This window comes from Prionailurus viverrinus, chromosome B4 (genome assembly GCF_022837055.1).
Source record: "Prionailurus viverrinus isolate Anna chromosome B4, UM_Priviv_1.0, whole genome shotgun sequence".
NCBI lineage: Eukaryota > Metazoa > Chordata > Mammalia > Carnivora > Felidae > Prionailurus > Prionailurus viverrinus.
The window spans coordinates 107695136-107712387 of NC_062567.1; the positions used below are offsets into that span (position 1 = coordinate 107695136).

Below are 17252 nucleotides of genomic sequence, written 5' to 3' on the forward strand. Positions count from 1 at the left end.
TACCCAAATTTGGGTGTGAGTATCCTATGGCTTTTTAATTCTTTATGTCTTGTTAACCCATCAGTGCAGGCTCAGGGAATTCCTAAGCTTATTCCATTACCACACTGCAATATAATATAAAATTAAGAAAATACAAAATATAAAGAAAAATTAATCTGCACTTACCTTTGAAAACTTTAGTGGCTGGTGTGAGGGAGACAAGAGAGAAGAGGGTTATTGTGTAGGACAACTTTCACCATCACTAACGGAATCACTGCTATCTATAGACTCCATGGAATCTTTCTCTTTTTATGCAACTTAAACAAAGAACCTATCCACTGGCACTTGCTTTTGCCTCCTCTTGAGGATTTCGTGGAAATGTGACATTGCATTGCCATTAAATAGATTCATCACTCACACTGCCACAGCCTTATTTGGGTGGTGCATTTCTATAAAATTTTGCACCGTTTCCACATTTTACACATCTCCCTAATCTCATTTGAAGTGAGGGATTCCTCTACCTTTTTCTCCTCCTCTCCAGATGAGATGCAGATGTAGACTTCCCATTAAATCTTGCAATTTCGGCCACTTGCATGCCTTGTTTGTACTGCTCAATGATTTCCTTCTTAACATCCACCATGATCATCTCCTTCTCACTGCCTTTCTTTTCAACCTTTTTCTGCATGGGGGCCGTCATATACGCTTTCAGAGATACTACAATACAGTATTAATAAATTCTTGTCATATTTAATGAAACTGACAGTAAGACAGCAGAGGAAAGAGTCTATATCTGAAGGCAGTCTGACCTAAAATGAAACAAAGCATTCCTTAGCTTACTCTTGTGTGGAAAAGTGAAGTACGTACATAGGTGGTTTGAAGTGACAAACAAGACACTAGTGCCAGTTGTGGGCACCCTCCAGAGTTCTGAAACCACCGATTTCTGCCACAGCCTGAGATCAAGCATGTGACCATGGGAGATGGTCACCCACAATTCCACAGCCAGAGAGACAGAGACAGAGACAGAGAGAGAGAGAGAGAGAGAGAGAGCCATTGGCTCAGTTGTGATCATGTGACTTTGTTTCACATACTACTATTGTAAGACATTACTCATTTATCAAGTTAAAATTTATTAGAATTATTTCCTTGTTTTGTGGAACACTTACAGAATGAGTTACTTTTACAATCCAAGATTTACTATAATTAGTTATGTTAATAATTAATTTTTTAATTGGCCATTACCTATGGCTCTCTAATAGACCTAACAAAAAAAATCATGTATATTGCAATTAAAAATAACCTATTCCCCCTGCATTTTCAGACTTCATCCATTCAGCTGGCAAATATGTCCCATTGGAACTATGGTAACATTTTAGGCTCTCAAAAGGTTTCTAGAACCTTTTTTTTGCTTTTGGATACAAATCATGTCAGTTCAGTATAGTGCCTTAAAAATAATTTTGTCTGCCTGAGCTAAAGCCAATGATGTACAGAAATTAAGCAGCAAAGAACATTCTAAGTAGACAACACTCATGGTGTGTGTAGTCAGTATAGAGATACTAAAATGTTCCTATTTTCAAAAGAGAAATATTTGTTCCTTGTGGTTCCTAACATTCCCTGGTAGGGATGAAAAGCTTACAAGTATAATACCAGGGTCCCAGCAAGATATGGTAAGAGGTAAGAGAGCAAAGAAGCTGAATTTGAATACCCTTACATAAAATTTTTATTTATTTATTAATTTATTTATTTATTTATTTTTCAATATATGAAATTTATTGTCAAATTGGTTTGCGTACAACACCCAGTGCTCATCCCAAAAGGTGCCCTCCTCAATAACCAATTCCCTCCCACCCCCCCCTCCCTCCCACCCCCCATCAACCCTCAGCTTGTTCTCAGATTTTTTTTTTTTTTTTTTTTTTCTGAAATTTATTGACAAATTGGTTTCCATACAACACCCAGTGCTCATCCCAAAAGGTGCCCTCCTCAATACCCATCACCCACCCTCTCCTCCCTCCCACCCCCCATCAACCCTCAGTTTGTTCTCAGTTTTTAACAGTCTCTTATGCTTTGGCTCTCTCCCATTCTAACCTCTTTTTTTTTTTTTTTTTTCCTTCCCCTCCCCCATGGGTTCCTGTTAAGTTTCTCAGGATCCACATAAGAGTGAGACCATATGGTATCTGTCTTTCTCTGTATGGCTTATTTCACTTAGCATCACACTTTCCAGTTCCATCCACGTTGCTACAAAAGGCCATATTTCATTTTTTCTCATTGCCATGTAATATTCCATTGTGTATATAAACCACAATTTCTTTATCCATTCATCAGTTGATGGACATTTAGGCTCTTTCCATAATTTGGCTATTGTTGAGAGTGCTGCTATGAACATTGGGGTACAAGTGGCCCTATGCATCAGTGCTCCTGCATCCCTTGGATAAATTCCTAGCAGTGCTATTGCTGGGTCATAGGGTAGATCTATTTTTAATTTTTTGAGGAAGCTCCACACTGTTTTCCAGAGCGGCTGCACCAATTTGCATTCCCACCAACAGTGCAAGAGGGTTCCCGTTTCTCCACATCCTCTCCAGCATCTATAGTCTCCTGATTTGTTCATTTTGGCCACTCTGACTGGCGTGAGGTGATACCTGAGTGTGGTTTTGATTTGTATTTCCCTGATAAGGAGCGACGCTGAACATCTTTTCATGTGTCTGTTGGCCATCCGGATGTCTTCTTTAGAGAAGTGTCTATTCATGTTTTCTGCCCATTTCTTCACTGGGTTATTTGTTTTTCGGGTGTGGAGTTTGGTGAGCTCTTTATAGATTTTGGATACTAGCCCTTTGTCCGATATGTCATTTGCAAATATCTTTTCCCATTCCGTTGGTTGCCTTTTAGTTTTGTTGGTTGTTTCCTTTGCTGTGCAGAAGCTTTTTATCTTCATAAGGTCCCAGTAATTCACTTTTGCTTTTAATTCCCTTGCCTTTGGGGATGTGTCGAGTAAGAGATTGCTACGGCTGAGGTCAGAGAGGTCTTTTCCTGCTTTCTCCTCTAAGGTTTTGATGGTTTCCTGTCTCACATTTAGGTCCTTTATCCATTTTGAGTTTATTTTTGTGAATGGTGTGAGAAAGTGGTCTAGTTTCAACCTTCTGCATGTTGCTGTCCAGTTCTCCCAGCACCATTTGTTAAAGAGGCTGTCTTTTTTCCATTGGATGTTCTTTCCTGCTTTGTCAAAGATGAGTTGGCCATACGTTTGTGGGTCTAGTTCTGGGGTTTCTATTCTATTCCATTGGTCTATGTGTCTGTTTTGGTGCCAATACCATGCTGTCTTGATGATGACAGCTTTGTAGTAGAGGCTAAAGTCTGGGATTGTGATGCCTCCTGCTTTGGTCTTCTTCTTCAAAATTCCTTTGGCTATTCGGGGCCTTTTGTGATTCCATATGAATTTTAGGATTGCTTGTTCTAGTTTCGAGAAGAATGCTGGTGCAATTTTGATTGGGATTGCATTGAATGTGTAGATAGCTTTGGGTAGTATTGACATTTTGACAATATTTATTTTTCCAATCCATGAGCAGGGAATGTCTTTCCATTTCTTTAAATCTTCTTCAATTTCCTTCAGAAGCTTTCTATAGTTTTCAGCATACAGATCCTTTACATCTTTGGTTAGATTTATTCCTAGGTATTTTATGCTTCTTGGTGCAATTGTGAATGGGATCAGTTTCTTTATTTGTCTTTCTGTTGCTTCATTGTTAGTGTATAAGAATGCAACTGATTTCTGTACATTGATTTTGTAGCCTGCAACTTTGCTGAATTCCTGTATCAGTTCTAGCAGACTTTTGGTGGAGTCTATCGGATTTTCCATGTATAATATCATGTCATCTGCAAAAAGCGAAAGCTTGACTTCATCTTTGCCAATTTTGATGCCTTTGATTTCCTTTTGTTGTCTGATTGCTGATGCTAGAACTTCCAGCACTATGTTAAACAGCAGCGGTGAGAGTGGGCATCCTTGTCGTGTTCCTGATCTCAGGGAAAAAGCTTTCAGTTTTTCCCCGTTGAGGATGATGTTAGCTGTGGGCTTTTCATAAATGGCTTTTATGATCTTTAAGTATGTTCCTTCTATCCCGACTTTCTCAAGGGTTTTTATTAAGAAAGGGTGCTGGATTTTGTCGAAGGCCTTTTCTGCATCGATTGACAGGATCATATGGTTCTTCTCTCTTTTTTTGTTAATGTGATGTATCACGTTGATTGATTTGCGAATGTTGAACCAGCCCTGCATCCCAGGAATGAATCCCACTTGATCATGGTGAATAATTCTTTTTATATGCCGTTGAATTCGATTTGCTAGTATCTTATTGAGAATTTTTGCATCCATATTCATCAGGGATATTGGCCTGTAGTTCTCTTTTTTTACTGGGTCTCTGTCTGGTTTAGGAATCAAAGTAATACTGGCTTCATAGAATGAGTCTGGAAGTTTTCCTTCCCTTTCTATTTCTTGGAATAGCTTGAGAAGGATAGGTATTATCTCTGCTTTAAACGTCTGGTAGAACTCCCCTGGGAAGCCATCTGGTTCTGGACTCTTATTTGTTGGGAGATTTTTGATAACCGATTCAATTTCTTCGCTGGTTATGGGTCTGTTCAAGCTTTCTATTTCCTCCTGATTGAGTTTTGGAAGCGTGTGGGTGTTCAGGAATTCGTCCATTTCTTCCAGGTTGTCCAATTTGTTGGCATATAAGTTTTCATAGTATTCCCTGATAATTGTTTGTATCTCTGAGGGATTGGTTGTAATAATTCCATTTTCATTCATGATTTTATCTATTTGGGTCATCTCCCTTTTCTTTTTGAGAAGCCTGGCTAGAGGTTTGTCAATTTTGTTTATTTTTTCAAAAAACCAACTCTTGGTTTCGTTGATCTGCTCTACAGTTTTTTTAGTTTCTATATTGTTTATTTCTGCTCTGATCTTTATTATTTCCCTTCTTCTGCTGGGCTTAGGCTGCCTTTGCTGTTCTGCTTCTAGTTCCTTTAGGTGTGCTGTTAGATTTTGTATTTGGGATTTTTCTTGTTTCTTGAGATAGGCCTGGATTGCAATGTATTTTCCTCTCAGGACTGCCTTTGCTGCGTCCCAAAGCGTTTGGATTGTTGTATTTTCATTTTCGTTTGTTTCCATATATTTTTTAATTTCTTCTCTAATTGCCTGGTTGACCCACTCATTCGTTAGTAGGGTGTTCTTTAACCTCCATGCTTTTGGAGGTTTTCCAGACTTTTTCCTGTGGTTGATTTCAAGCTTCATGGCATTGTGGTCTGAAAGTAAGCATGGTATAATTTCAATTCTTGTAAACTTATGAAGGGCTGTTTTGTGACCCAGTATATGATCTATCTTGGAGAATGTTCCATGTGCACTCGAGAAGAAAGTATATTCTGTTGCTTTGGGATGCAGAGTTCTAAATATATCTGTCAAGTCCATCTCATCCAATGTCTCATTCAGGGCCCTTGTTTCTTTATTGACCGTGTGTCTAGTTGATCTATCCATTTCTGTAAGTGGTGTATTAAAGTCCCCTGCAATTACCACATTCTTATCAATAAGGTTGCTTATGTTTATGAGTAATTGTTTTATATATTTGGGGGCTCCGGTATTCGGTGCATAGACATTGATAATTGTTAGCTCTTCCTGATGGATAGACCCTGTAACTATTATATAATGCCCTTCTTCATCTCTTGTTACAGCCTTTAATTTAAAGTCTAGTTTGTCTGATATAAGTATGGCTACTCCAGCTTTCTTTTGGCTTCCAGTCGCATGATAAATAGTTCTCCATCCCCTCACTCTCAATCTAAAGGTGTCCTCAGGTCTAAAATGAGTCTCTTGTAGACAGCAAATAGATGGGTCTTGTTTTTTTATCCATTCTGATACCCTATGTCTTTTGGTTGGCGCATTTAATCCATTTACATTCAGTGTTATTATAGAAAGATACGGGTTTAGAGTCATTGTGATGTCTGTATGTTTTATGCTTATAGTGATGTCTCTGGGACTTTGTCTCACAGGGTCCCCCTTAGGATCTCTTGTAGGGCTGGTTTAGTGGTGACAAATTCCTTCAGTTTTTGTTTGTTTGGGAAGACCTTTATCTCTCCTTCTATTCTAAATGACAGACTTGCTGGATAAAGGATTCTTGGCTGCATATTTTTTCTGTCTAGCACCCTGAAAATCTCTTGCCAATTCTTTCTGGCCTGCCAAGTTTCAAAAGAGAGATCAGTCACGAGTCTTATAGGTCTCCCTTTATATGTGAGGGCACGTTTACCCCTTGCTGCTTTCAGAATTTTCTCTTTATCCTTGTATTTTGCCAGTTTCACTATGATATGTCGTGCAGAAGATCGATTCAAGTTACGTCTGAAGGGAGTTCTCTGTGCCTCTTGGATTTCAATGCCTTTTTCCTTCCCCAGTTCAGGGAAGTTCTCAGCTATGATTTCTTCAAGTACCCCTTCAGCACCTTTCCCTCTCTCTTCCTCCTCTGGGATACCAATTATGCGTATATTATTTCTTTTTAGTGTATCACTTAATTCTCTAATTTTCCCCTCATACTCCTGGATTTTTTTATCTCTCTTTTTCTCAGCTTCCTCTTTTTCCATAACTTTATCTTCTAGTTCACCTATTCTCTCCTCTGCCTCTTCAAGCCGAGCTGTGGTGGTTTCCATTCTGGTATGCATTTCGTTTAAAGCGTTTTTCAGCTCCTCGTGACTGTTCCTTAGTCCCTTGATCTCTGTAGCAAGAGATTCTCTGCTGTCCTGTATACTGTTTTCAAGCCCAGCGATTAATTTTATGACTATTATTCTAAATTCACTTTCTGTTATATTATTTAAATCCTTTTTGATCAGCTCATTAGCTGTTGTTATTTCCTGGAGATTCTTCTGAGGGGAGTTCTTCCGCTTGGTCATTTTGGATAGTCCCTGGCGTGGTGAGGACCTGCAGGGCACTTCCCCTGTGCTGTGGTGTATACCTGGAGTTGGTGGGCGGGGCCGCAGTCAGACCTGATGTCTGCCCCCAGTCCACCGCTGGGGCCACAGTCAGACTGGTGTGTGCCTTCTCTTCCCCTCTCCTAGGGGCGGGATTCACTGTGGGGTGGTGTGGCTCGTCTGGGCTACTTGCACCCTGCCAGGCTTGTGATGCTGGGGATCTGGCGTATTAGCTGGGGTGGGTAGGCAAGGTGCTCGGGGGCAGGAGGGGCAGGCTTAGATCGCTTCTCCTTAGGTGATCCACTTCAGGAGGGGCCCTGTGGCAGCGGGAGGGAGTCAGATCCGCTGCCGGAGGTTTGGCTCCGCAGAAGCACAGAGTTGGGTGTTTGCGCGGAGCGAGCAAGTTCCCTGGCAGGAACCGGTTCCCTTTGGGATTTCGGCTGGGGGATGGGCGGGGGAAATGGCGCTGGCGAGCGCCTTTGTTCCCCACCAAACTGAGCTCTGTTGTCAGGGGGCTCAGCAGCTCTCCCTCCCTTTGTCCTCCAGCCTTCCCGCTTTCCGAGCAGAGCTGTTAATTTCTGACCTCCCAGACGCTAAGTCGCGCTTGCTGTCGGAACACAGTCCGCCCGGCCCCTCCGCTTTTGCAAGCCAGACTCGGGGGCTCTGCTTGGCCGGCGAGCCGCCCCTCCGCCCCGGCTCCCTCCCGCCAGTCCGTGGAGCGCGCACCGCCTCGCCGCCCTTCCTACCCTCTTCCGTGGGCCTCTCGTCTGCGTTTGGCTCCGGCGACTCTGTTCTGCTAATCCTCTGGCGGTTTTCTGGGTTATTTAGGCAGGTGTAGATGGAATCTAAGTGATCAGCAGGACGTGCGGTGAGCCCAGCGTCCTCCTAAGCCGCCATCTTGCCGCAACTCCTTAGGAGTCTCTTATGCTTTGGCTCTCTCCCACTCTAACCACTTTTTTTTTTCCCTTCCCCTCCCCCATGGGTTTCTGTTAAGTTTCTCAGGATCCACATAAGAGTGAAAACATAAGGTATCTGTCTTTCTCTGTATGGCTTATTTCACTTAGCATCACACTCTCCAGTTCCATCCACGTTGCTACAAAGGGCCATAGTTCATTCTTTCTCATTGCCATGTAGTACTCCATTGTGTATATAAACCACAATTTCTTTATCCATTCATCAGTTGATGGACATTTAGGCTCTTTCCATAATTTGGCTATTGTTGAGAGTGCTGCTATAAACACTGGGGTACAAGTGCCCCTATGCATCAGTACTCCTGTATCCCTTGGGTAAATTTCTAGCAGTGCTACTGCTGGGTCATAGGGTAGGTCTATTTTTAATTTTTTGAGGAACGTCCACATTGTTTTCCAGAGTGGCTGCACCAATTTGCATTCCCACCAACAGTGCAAGAGGGTTCTTGTTTCTCCACATCCTCTCCAGCATCTATAGTCTCCTGATTTGTTCATTTTGGCCACTCTGACTGGCGTGAGGTGGTATCTGAGTGTGGTTTTGATTTGTATTTCCCTGATGAAGAGCGACGTTGAGCATCTTTTCATGTGCCTGTTGGCCATCTGGATGTCTTCTTTAGAGAAGTGTCTATTCATGTTTTCTGCCCATTTCTTCACTGGGTTATTTGTTTCTCAGGTGTGGAGTTTGGTGAGCTCTTTATAGATTTTGGATACTAGCCCTTTGTCCGATATGTCATTTGCAAATATCTTTTCCCATTCCGTTGGTTGCCTTTTAGTTTTGTTGGTTGTTTCCTTTGCTGTGCAGAAGCTTTTTATCTTCAGGAGGTCCCAGTAGTTCATTTTTGCTTTTAATTCCCTTGCCTTTGGAGATGTGTCAAGTAAGAAATTGCTACGGCTGAGGTCAGAGAGGTCTTTTCCTGCTTTCTCCTCTAGGGTTTTGATGGTTTCCTGTCTCACATTCAGGTCCTTTATCCATTTTGAGTTTATTTTTGTGAATGGTGTGAGAAGGTGGTCTAGTTTCATCCTTCTGTATGTTGCTGTCCAGTTCTCCCAGCACAATTTGTTAAAGAGACTGTCTTTTTTCCATTGGATGTTCTTTCCTGCTTTGTCAAAGATGAGTTGGCCATACGTTTGTGGGTCTAGTTCTGGGGTTTCTATTCTATTCCATTGGTCTTTGCGTCTGTTTTTGTGCCAATACCATGCTGTCTTGATGATTACAGCTTTGTAGTAGAGGCTAAATTCTGGGATTGTGATGCCTCCTCCTTTGGTCTTCTTCAAAATTACTTTGGCTATTCGGGGCCTTTTGTGGTTCCATAAGAATTTTAGGATTGTTTGTTCTAGCTTTGAGAAGAATGCTGGTGCAATTTTGATTGGGATTGCATTGAATGTGTAGATAGCTTTGGGTAGTATTGACATTTTGGCAATATTTATTCTTCCAATCCATGAGCACGGAATGTTTTTCCATTTCTTTATATCTTCTTCAATTTCCTTCATAAGCTTTCTATAGTTTTAAGCATACAAATTATGTACATCTTTGGTTAGATTAATTCCTAGGTATTTTATGCTTCTTGGTGCAATTGTGAATGGGATCAGTTTCTTTATTTGTCTTTCTGTTGCTTCATTGTTAGTGTATAAGAATGCAACTGATTTCTGTACATTGATTTTGTATCCTGCAACTTTGCTAAATTCATGTATCAGTTCTAGCAGACTTTTGGTGGAGTCTTTCGGATTTTCCATGTATAATACCCTGTCATCTGCAAAAAGTGAAAGCTTGACTTCATCTTTGCCAATTTTGATGTCTTTGATTTCCTTTTGTTGTCTGATTGTTGACGCTAGAACTTCCTGCACTATGTTAAACAACAGTGTGGACATCCCTGTCGTGTTCCTGCTCTCAGGGAAAAAGCTCTCAGTTTTTCCCCATTGAGGATGATGTTAGCTGTGGGCTTTTCATAAATAGCTTTTATGATCTTTAAGTATGTTCCTTCTATCCCGACTTTCTCGAGGGTTTTTATTAAGAAAGTTTGCTGAATTTTGCCAAATGCCTTTTCTGCATCGATTGACAGGATCATATGGTTCTTATCTTTTCTTTTATTAATGTGATGTATCACATTGGTTTGTGAATGTTGAACCAGCCCTGCATCCCAGGAATGAATCCCACTTGATCATGGTAAATAATTCTTTTTATATGTTGTTGAATTCGATTTGCTAGTATCTTATAGAGAATTTTGGCATCCATATTCATCAGGGATATTGGCCTGTAGTTCTCTTTTTTTACTGGGTCTCTGTCTGGTTTAGGAATCAAAGTAATACTAGCTTCATAGAATGAGTCTGGAAGTTTTCCTTCCCTTTCTATTTCTTGAAACAGCTTGAGGATAGGTATTATCTCTGCTTTAAATGTTGGTAGAACTCCCCTGGGAAGCCGTCTGGTCCTGGACTCTTATTTGTTGGGAGATTTTTGGTAACTGATTGAATTTCTTCGCTGCTTTCTATTTCTTCCTGATTGATTTTTGGAAGAGTGTGGGTGTTTAGGAATTTGTCCATTTCTTCCAGGTTGTCCAGGTTGTTGGCATATAATTTTTCATAGTATTCCCTGATAATTGCTTGTATCTCTGAGGGATTGGTCTTAATAATTCCATTTTCATTCATGATTTTATCTATTTGGGCCATCTCCCTTTTCCTTTTGAGAAGCCTAGCTAGAGGTTTATCAATTTTGTTTATTTTTTCAAAAAACCAACTCTTGGTTTCATTGATCTGCTCTACAGCTTTTTTAGGTTCTATATTGTGTATTTCTGCTCTGATATTTATTATTTCTCTTCTTCTGCTGGGTTTGGGGTATCTTTGCTCTTCTGCTTCTATTTCCTTTAAGTGTGCTGTTACATTTTGTAACTGGGATTTTTCTTGTTTCTTAAGATAGGCCTGGATTGCAATGTATTTTCCTCTCAGGACTGCCTTCGCTGCATCCCAAAGCATTTGGATTGTTGTATTTTCATTTTCGTTTCCATATATTTTTTAATATCTTCTCTAATTGCCTGGTTGACCCATTCATTATTTAGTAGGGTGTTCTTTAACCTCCATGCTTTTGGAGGTTTTTCCAGACTCTTTCCTGTGGTTGATTTCAAGCTTCACAGCATTGTGGTCTGAAAGTATGAATGGTATGATCTCAATTCTTGTATACTTATGAAGGGCTGTGTTGTGACCCAGTATGTGATCTATCTTGGGGAACGTTCCATGTGCACTCGAGAAGAAAGTATATTCTGTTGCTTTGGGATGCAGAGTTCTAAATATATCTGTCAAGTCCATCTGATCCAATGTATCATTCAGGGCCCTTGTTTCTTTATTGATCGTGTGTCTAGATGATCTATCCATTTCTGTAAGTGGGGTGTTAAAGTCCCCTGCAATTACCACATTCTGTCAATAAGGTTGTTTATGTTTGTGAGTAATTGTTTTATATATTTGGGGGCTCCCGTATTTGGTGCATAGACATTTATAATTGTTAGGTCTCCCTGAGGGATAGATTCTGTAATTATTATATAATGCTCTCCTTCGTCTCTTGTTACAGCCTTTAATATAAACTCTAGTTTGTCTGATGTAAGTATGGCTACTCCAGCTTTCTTTTGACTTCCAGTAGCATGATTAATAGTTCTCCATCCCCTCACTTTCAATCTGAAGGTGTCCTCAGGTTTAAAATGAGTCTCTTTTAGACAGCAAATAGATGGGTCTTGTTTTTTTATCCATTCTGATACCCTGTGTCTTTTGGTTGGCACATTTAGTCCATTTATGTTCAGTGTTATTATAGAAAGATATGGGTTTAGAGTCATTGTGATGTCTGTAGGCTTCATGCTTGTAGCGATGTCTCTGGTACTTTGTCTCACAGGATCCCCCTTAGGATCTCTTGTAAGGCTGGTTTAGTGGTGACGAATTCCTTCGGTTTTTGTTTCTTTGGGAAGACCTTTATCTCTCCTTCTATTCTAAATGACAGACTTGCTGGATAAAGGATTCTCGGCTGCATATTTTTTGTGTTCATCACATTGAAGATTTCCTGCCATTCCTTTCTGGCCTGCCAAGTTTCAGTAGAGAGATCTGTCAGGAGTCTTACTGGTCTCCCTTTATATGTTAGAGCAGGTTTATCCCTAGCTGCTTTCAGAATATTCTCTTTATCCTTGTATTTTGCCAGTTTCACTATGATGTGTCGTGCAGAAGATCGATTCAAGTTACGTCTAAAGGGAGTTCTCTGTGCCTCTTGGATTTCAGTGCCTTTTTCCTTTCCCAGATCAGGGAAGTTCTCAGCTATGATTTCTTCAAGTACCCCTTCAGCACCTTTCCCTCTCTCTTCCTCCTCTGGAATACCAATTATGCGTATATTATTTCTCTTTAGTGCATCACTTAGTTCTCTAATTTTCCCCTCATACTCCTGGATTTTTTTATCTTTCTTTTTCTCAGCTTCCTCTTTTTCCATAATTTTATCTTCTAGTTCATCTATTCTCTCCTCTGCCTCTTCAATCCGAGCCGTGGTCATCTCCATTTTATTTTGCAGTTCATTAATAGCATTTTTTAGCTCCTCCTGACTGTTCCTTAGTCCCTTGATCTCTGTAGCAAGAGATTCTCTGGTGTCCTCTATACTGTTTTCAAGCCCAGCGATTAATTTTATGACTGTTATCCTAAATTCACTTTCTGTTATATTGTTTAAATCCTTTTTGATCAGTTCATTAGCAGTCGTTATTTCCTGGAGGTTCTTTTGAGGGGAATTCTTCCATTTCGTCATTTTGGATAGTCCCTGGAGTGGTGCGGGACTGAGGGGCACTTCCCCTGTGCTGTCTTGAATAACTTGTGTTGGTGGGCGGGGCCGCAGTCAGACCTGATGTCTGCCCCCAGCCCACTGCTGGGGCCACAGTCAGACTGGTGTGTACCTTCTCTTCCCCTTTCCTAGGGGTGGGATTCACTGTGGGTGGCATGGTCCGTCTGGGCTACTTGCATACTGCCAGGCTTGTGGTGCTGAGGATCTGGCATATTAGCTGGGGTGGGTAGGCAAGGTGCACAGGGGCAGGAGGGGCAGTCTCAGCTTGCTTATCCTTTGATGATCTGCTATGGGAGGGGCCCTGCGGCACCGGGAGGGAGTCAGACCCGCTGCCGCTGCCGGAGGGATGGATCCGCAGAAGGACAGCATTGGGTGTTTCACAGTGCAAGCAAGTTACCTGGGGGGAACTGGTTCCCTTTGGGATTTCGGCTGGGGGGTGGGCGAGGGAGATGGCCCTGGTGAGCGCCTCAGGGGCTCAACAACTCTCCTTCCTGTTTTCCTCCAGCCTTCCAGCTTTCCAAGCAGAGCTGTTAACTTATAACCTTCCAGATGTCAAGTCCCTCTTGCTGTCAGAACACACTCCGACTGGCTCCTCCGCTTTTGCCAGCCAGACTTGGGGCCTCTGTTTGGCCGGCGGGCTGCCCCTCTGCCCCAGCTGCCTCCCGCCAGTCCATGTAGCACGCACCACCTCGCCGCCCTTCCTACCCTCTTCCGTGGGCCTCTCGTCTGCGCTTGGCTCCAGAGAATCCATTCTACTAGTCTTCTGGCGGTTTTCTGGGTTATTTAGGCAGGTGTAGGTGGAATCTATCTAAGTGATCAGCAGGACACGGTGAGCCCAGCGTCCTCCTACACCGCCATCTTCCCGAGCTAAAATTTTTAAAAATAGCTAGGATAATATTTTATGTGGTTTTGACCTATGTTTTATTCTTAAATCGGCTTTAATTTTGTCTTACAGTAAAACTTTTCTGGTTAAGTGAACCTTACAGTTTGTAAAGAAATTCAGCAACTTCACATAAAATTTGATTTCTTGCCAGTAGAGACTATCATAACAAAGTTTTCTGTTCTCTAAGAAAGTTTTTGCTTTTGTATTATCCTCTGTGTAGTATTTAGTGAGTTTTTGGCTTAATATATTCAGGTGTATGCATTACAAAGGTATTTTTCATAAAACAACAAGACAGTATCATTTTGAGAGTTCACCGTTTAAACTGTGCTGATAAACATTTAATTCTTATATTTCCTTTTGAAGAGCTAGCCAGCAGTTATATAAATGCTGGTATTGGTATAGATGGGGATATAGGCTTTGGAAGGAATCTTTTGGTCTAATTTGATCAGTGCTCTTATATTTTTATTTTATTTTATATTTTATTTTATATTTTTATTTTTAGAGAACACACAAGAGTGGGGGGAGGGACAGAGTGGGGCAGAGAAAGAGAACCTTAGGTAGGCTCCACCCCTCAGTGCAGAGCCTGATGCAGGACTTGATCCCACAACTCTGGTATCATGACCTGAGCTGAAATCAGGAGTCGGACACTCAACCGAGCCACCCAGGTGCCCCTATTTTTTTCTTTTTTTAATTTGTGTGTTAAAGAGGGTTAAAAGTCAAATGTTCTTCCTCTGCTGTTGATTCTTCATTATATTTAGGAGAGGAAATTGCCTTGTTGTGGGACTAAGGAAATAGGAAAACACAGCTTATAAAGCTATATTTTATGTTTGTGTTATCCTTGGAGCATTCATTTCATTATTTTATTGCTAGTTTCAACAGTAAATACAGCAATTAGTTTGTGTGCCCTGAAGGACCATGGTACTTTAATGATGATGATTGTTTTTTTCCTTTCAGGAGAGAAGCCACAAGTCTTACCGTCCCTTAACAGTATTGACATTTCGCTTAAATTATCTGTTTAGTGAGCTGAAACCAATGTCATATCATCTCCTAAATATGATTTTTCATGCTGTGGTTAGTGTGATATTTCTTAAAGTCTGCAAACTTTTTCTGGACAACAGGAGTAGTGTCATTGCTTCTTTACTTTTTGCAGTGCACCCAATACACACAGAAGCAGTAAGTAAAAGTGTAAATCAATTTTTTCTTTTTTTTTTTTTAGCAGAGCCTACATAATGATTATAATGGTATATTTTTAAGCAAAAATTTAACTGTGGCTTTAAATCAAATATTTGAAGATTTTTTAATTAGTGTTAAGTCTTAACTTTCTAGGCTACATAAAATTTTTAAATTTAAAAGTTTTGAAACAAGCATTTATTATTTAAGGGTATAAGATATAATTGCTCAAGATTAGTAATGTAAAATATAAATGAATACAGGTCTTTTTTGCTAATGTTTTATGAATATAGATTTAAAATATTTGTCAACTTGGCTTTGTGTTTCAAAGGATAGGAAATATTTAGTAAGGCAAATTTAAGTAAAGGATGAAAATATATCAAAATATATGTAAACATAAACACATCCTAGGGGCGCCTGGGTGGCGCAGTCGGTTAAGCGTCCGACTTCAGCCAGGTCACGATCTCGCGGTCCGTGAGTTCGAGCCCCGCGTCGGGCTCTGGGCTGATGGCTCAGAGCCTGGAGCCTGTTTCCGATTCTGTGTCTCCCTCTCTCTCTGCCCCTCCCCCGTTCATGCTCTGTCTCTCTCTCCCAAAAATAAATAAACGTTGAAAAAAAAAATTAAAAAAAAAAAAAAACATAAACACATCCTAACAAATGATGATACCCAGTACTTTCATGTTGTCTCTTGCCATGTGTTTCAAAATTGTTAGCTGTCTCTGCTGTTGCCAATATGTCTGTCAGCCAGTACCTCCTAAGACATACTTAAAGTATAACTTTATTTTTCTTGAAAACCGTGAAACCCCAAAACTGCGCACAACAGAGCAAAGAGGACTCTGTTCGATTGCTTTGTTATGAGCTTTTGGTTGTAAGCAAAAATGTGTATGTTTAATCTCCAAGTGTTTGAATGTCTGTGTGTATTAGAAGGGGTGTGTGTGTCTCTCACTGTCTTGAACCTTTTTATGTCTAATTGAACAGATATTTTTCCATATGTTTATAAAAATGATAGGTTGTTTTAAATTCTACAGTGAATTCAAAGTACTTTTTTTTTCTTTTTTTAATTTTTTATTTATTTAAAAAAAATTTTTTAAGTGTTTGTTTTTGAGACAGACAGAGCATGAGCCAGGGAGGGGCAGAGAGAGAGGGAGACACAGCATCCGAAGCAGGCTCCAGGCTTGGAGCTGTCAGCACAGATCCCGATGCGGGGCTTGAACTCATAGACCATGAGATCATGACCTGAGCCAAAGTTGACGCTTAACCAACTGAACCACCCAGGTGTCACAAGAGTACTTTGTTTTTAAGTTTATTTATTTTGAGAGAGAGTATGAGTAGGACAAAGGCAGAGAGAGAATCCTAAGCAGGCTGCACACTGTCAGCAGAGATCATGACCTGAGCCGAAATCAGGGGTCAATGCTTAACTGACTGAGCCCCCTAGGCGCCCCCAAACTTTTTATATACTGGCCTCTTTTTTTTCTTTTTTTTAAGTTTATTTGTTTTGAGAGGGAGAGAGAGAATCCCACGCACGCTCTATGCTGACAGCAGAGATCATGACCTGAGCTGAAATCAGGAGTTAACGCTTAACTGATTCAGGCACTCAGGCACACTTTAAAGGAAGAGGTTTGAGGGTTTTATATTTAATTTTTTAGAATTTAAAAGGGCTTTTTAAAGTTCATTGTCTTTAGTTTATAAGTTTATTTTGAGATAGACCTTACTGAATTTATGATGTTTTTATATTTTAAGAACACTTGTATTTTAAGAAAATATGCAAGGTGTTAGGTTTTTTGTTTTTTTTAATTAAGACCTACTCTAGATATTGTACTAATATTATATAAGATGTTACTGTTGATGGAAGCTGGGTAAACCGTACACAGGACTTCACTGTATCTATTTTTGCAACTCCCTGTGGGCCTGTAATTATTTCAAAATAGTGATGATAATAGAACTATTGTAGAGTCACTGGAAAATATATTTTTATGGAAGATACACAGATTCACCACACGAGGGCACTCAAAGAATGTCTAAGAAACTGAAATATGCTTGAAAAATTATGGCAATTTAATTTCTAAAGTGCTGTTCCTATTATATATAGTAGTTAAATTTTCAAGAGGCTCTTCATTAATATGAACTCCTCTCCCTTTCCCTTTTTAGGTAACCGGTGTTGTAGGAAGAGCAGAACTTTTGTCATCTATCTTTTTTCTAGCTGCATTTTTGTCATATACCAAATCAAAAGGACCAGATAATTCCATAGGTAAGTGTCTAACATTTAATTTTTTTTTCTATAGATATAAAACTTGCTAAGTAATTTTTACTTACTCTATTTGTTATAAAATATATGCCACACTTGGGTTTATCTTTATATATTATACTATTTCAGCACGTATGGACATACGAACATGATATGCAACATTGTCAATAGTAAAAATTATTTTTGTATGCAGTTTATATTTTATCATGACTAACAGATTCTGTATTTAATTTAACTTAAAAAATTTACCCTAGAGTATAGGAGTTTTAGAGTCATTCCTAGTTCCATCTG

At 40.2% G+C, this 17252-nt stretch overlaps 1 protein-coding gene across 4 annotated transcripts in view; it reads left to right on the forward strand.

The window, feature by feature from the left end:
* The window catches only part of TMTC3 (transmembrane O-mannosyltransferase targeting cadherins 3), a 67866-nt gene that overhangs the window by 13281 nt on the left and 37333 nt on the right, over positions 1-17252 (forward strand). For all 4 annotated transcript variants that reach the window (XM_047867493.1, XM_047867495.1, XM_047867494.1 and 1 more), the window contains exons 3-4: positions 14501-14719; positions 16865-16964. In XM_047867493.1, the coding sequence (XP_047723449.1) occupies positions 14501-14719; positions 16865-16964 (319 nt within the window). The remainder of the gene's footprint in view (positions 1-14500; positions 14720-16864; positions 16965-17252) is intronic.